Source organism: Salvia miltiorrhiza, chromosome 3 (assembly GCF_028751815.1).
Source record: "Salvia miltiorrhiza cultivar Shanhuang (shh) chromosome 3, IMPLAD_Smil_shh, whole genome shotgun sequence".
Taxonomy (NCBI): domain Eukaryota; kingdom Viridiplantae; phylum Streptophyta; class Magnoliopsida; order Lamiales; family Lamiaceae; genus Salvia; species Salvia miltiorrhiza.
Genome location: NC_080389.1, coordinates 16,306,085 through 16,308,558, shown reverse-complemented (window position 1 = coordinate 16,308,558; position 2,474 = coordinate 16,306,085). Strand labels below are relative to the sequence as shown.

Genomic DNA, 2,474 nt, shown 5'->3' with positions numbered 1-2,474 from the left:
TTACTAATTAGTTATTCATTTTCGTTATAATTTCTAACTCTACGGTAGAGATTGTGATGTTCTTAAGAGATGTTTTATGTCCTTATTAGACACTTTCTCTTGAAATCTGTTATATATATTTTTTATTTTTGATTTTTTGTATATAGATCTATCGTATGCATGAAAAATCATATCACTTTTACATTCTATATTTACTACCTTTTACCACTATGGAGCCCATTCCACAATCTTTCATTTTTGTCAACTACTCTTTTATTTCATTCATACTATATCAACTTTCATAGTTTCTGTGCCGAGCATCAAATGAGAGTTTATTTCGTAGACGGAGGGATCGAGTAATAATTACCAAATGCTATTAGTTTGTCATGTAAAATTTGCATGAAAAATCATATGCATTAGAAATCAATTACTCATGAATGCGACCAACAGGTGGTGGTAAAACCTTCATATCTTTTGCATGAATCTTTCATATATATACCATGCACCAATCAATCTCTCTTCAAACCACCACCATCCAAATCATGAAGATCATAGTCGTGATGAAACGCTGCAAATTCATTATAGATGTTAGCAACCAAGAGCCCATCCTAGAAATAAAAAACAAAATCCACCGCCTCATCGGAATCCCCGCCCAGTCCCAGACCCTGAGGGTTTGGGACTGGGAGTTGATTGACGGGCTCGACTTAGACGACTATCCGCTCATCTCCGACGGCACAAACATCAACCTCTCGACCACAAGCACCCCAGAATACTCCTCCTTCAACGACGCCAAGATGAAGATCACGGTCAAATTCTCGGCGAGGAAGATCGAGATCGAGGCCGACCAGAACGACACCGTGTGGAGCCTGAGGGAGAAGATCCACATCATGGACGGAACCCCGATGCGGAAAATGGCGTTGTTCTTCAATGGGGCGGAGATGGAGGATGACTTCAGGAGTTTGCACGAGTACGGGGTGGGTGGGGGCGACGAGGTGGTGGTGTTTACGAAGACGGTGGGGCGGGGGGCGGGGGAGGCCACGTCGAGGAGGGTGGCGGTGGTGGTGCAAACGTCGTCTAGTTTGATGGGCGGCGCCCGAATTCCGGTGGAGGTGGAGGATTCGAGTAGGGTTAGTGAGGTGAGGGAGATGTTGGTGGAGAGGAAAATGCTGCCGTTGGATGAGTATATACTTATACATAAGCAGAGGATAATGCGTGAGGATTGTAGCATGCGTTGGCATGGGGTGGAGACAGGCGATATTTTGTATGTTTTTAAGGGGAGTGTTAGTCGGGCTGTCATCTAATCCAACGCTTCATTTATTTCCATATTTCTACTGCTTATATTCGATCGTCACTTGTAATAAATACCTATCCTTTGTTTCAAATTCAATTGAATTAATGTGTGCTCTGGTTAGATATCCCAAAATAACAAAGATTGACTATTTTTTTTTGGATGAAAAGAGTATTTATTTTTCATATTCGGGCCCAACTTTAATTGCTTATTAAATTGAGATGAAGGAAATATACCCTAACTTTTGATTTATCAACCCTAATAACGAATTATTAACTAATAAAAAAAATTAAATGATAAAATAGAAATGTATACCCAACGGAAGAACAAGAATTAATGACAATTCATTTATTTTTACTTTTTTTTTTAATATTTTCAGTAGTTTTTATTGGAGTGGATCATGTAATTTTTTTCAATTTCAATTTAACCGTTAAATTAAATTTCTCTTTTTATGTATATAAAAATGTGTCAATTGAGTTAGATTGTTGATCAAGTACCCTTTTATATTCTAGATAAATTACTTCCTTCCTTTCATTAAGTTTGATTTATTTTTTCGTCATAATAATTTAAAAGAATAAAGTTATAATATAAATATATATGAATAATTTAAAATAATTATTCAAAAAGGAAACAAGTTAAGGTTATTTGGATAATTAAAAAGAAAAAAGAAAAAAAAAGACATGCCAAATAAAATAAATGGAATAGAAGAGTACTTGGTAATGCTAATTAAATCTAAATAATGACAATTGACATGCTCTATCTCGATTAGGGATGTCAATCGGGCCAGCCCACCGGGTTTTCGGGCTAGCCCTATCGGGTTCCGGGTTAGTCGGGTGCGGGCTAATCGGGTTGGAGATTTTTTCGGGTTGTAAATCTTCAACCCTAACCCTAAACTTTCGGGTTTCGGGCTAGCCCATCGGGCTAATCAGGTTAAAGGCGTAAAAATAAAATTATCATTTGTATTTTATTATTCCTAATGATCTAATGTATAACGTATAAAATATACATAGATATTAAAGATATAAATTATATAGCAAAGCATGAAATGCAAAAATATAAGATATTCAAGATTACATAAACAAAATTATATTAAAATGAGATAGTAAAATTTAACATGTAACAATGCAATAGAATCAATCTGGATTATTACTGAATAATTAGTGAATTTTCCATGCACGTCTCATTGACAGAAAAAAAAAAAAATTGG

At 35.9% G+C, this 2,474-nt stretch overlaps 1 protein-coding gene across 1 annotated transcript; it reads left to right on the top strand.

Moving 5' to 3' along the window:
• The first annotated feature begins 513 nt into the window (after positions 1-513).
• Positions 514-1,324, top strand: LOC131017860 (uncharacterized). Its single transcript, XM_057946604.1, has one exon. The coding sequence runs from the start codon at positions 522-524 to the stop codon at positions 1,278-1,280; it is 759 nt and encodes a 252-aa protein (XP_057802587.1). The 5' UTR covers positions 514-521; the 3' UTR covers positions 1,281-1,324.
• The last annotated feature ends 1,150 nt before the right edge of the window (positions 1,325-2,474 follow it).

Bases quoted from the DNA above. Each gene is read 5' to 3' on its own strand.
- LOC131017860 (XM_057946604.1), top strand. From the start codon at position 522: ATGAAGATCATAGTCGTGATGAAACGCTGCAAATTCATTATAGATGTT.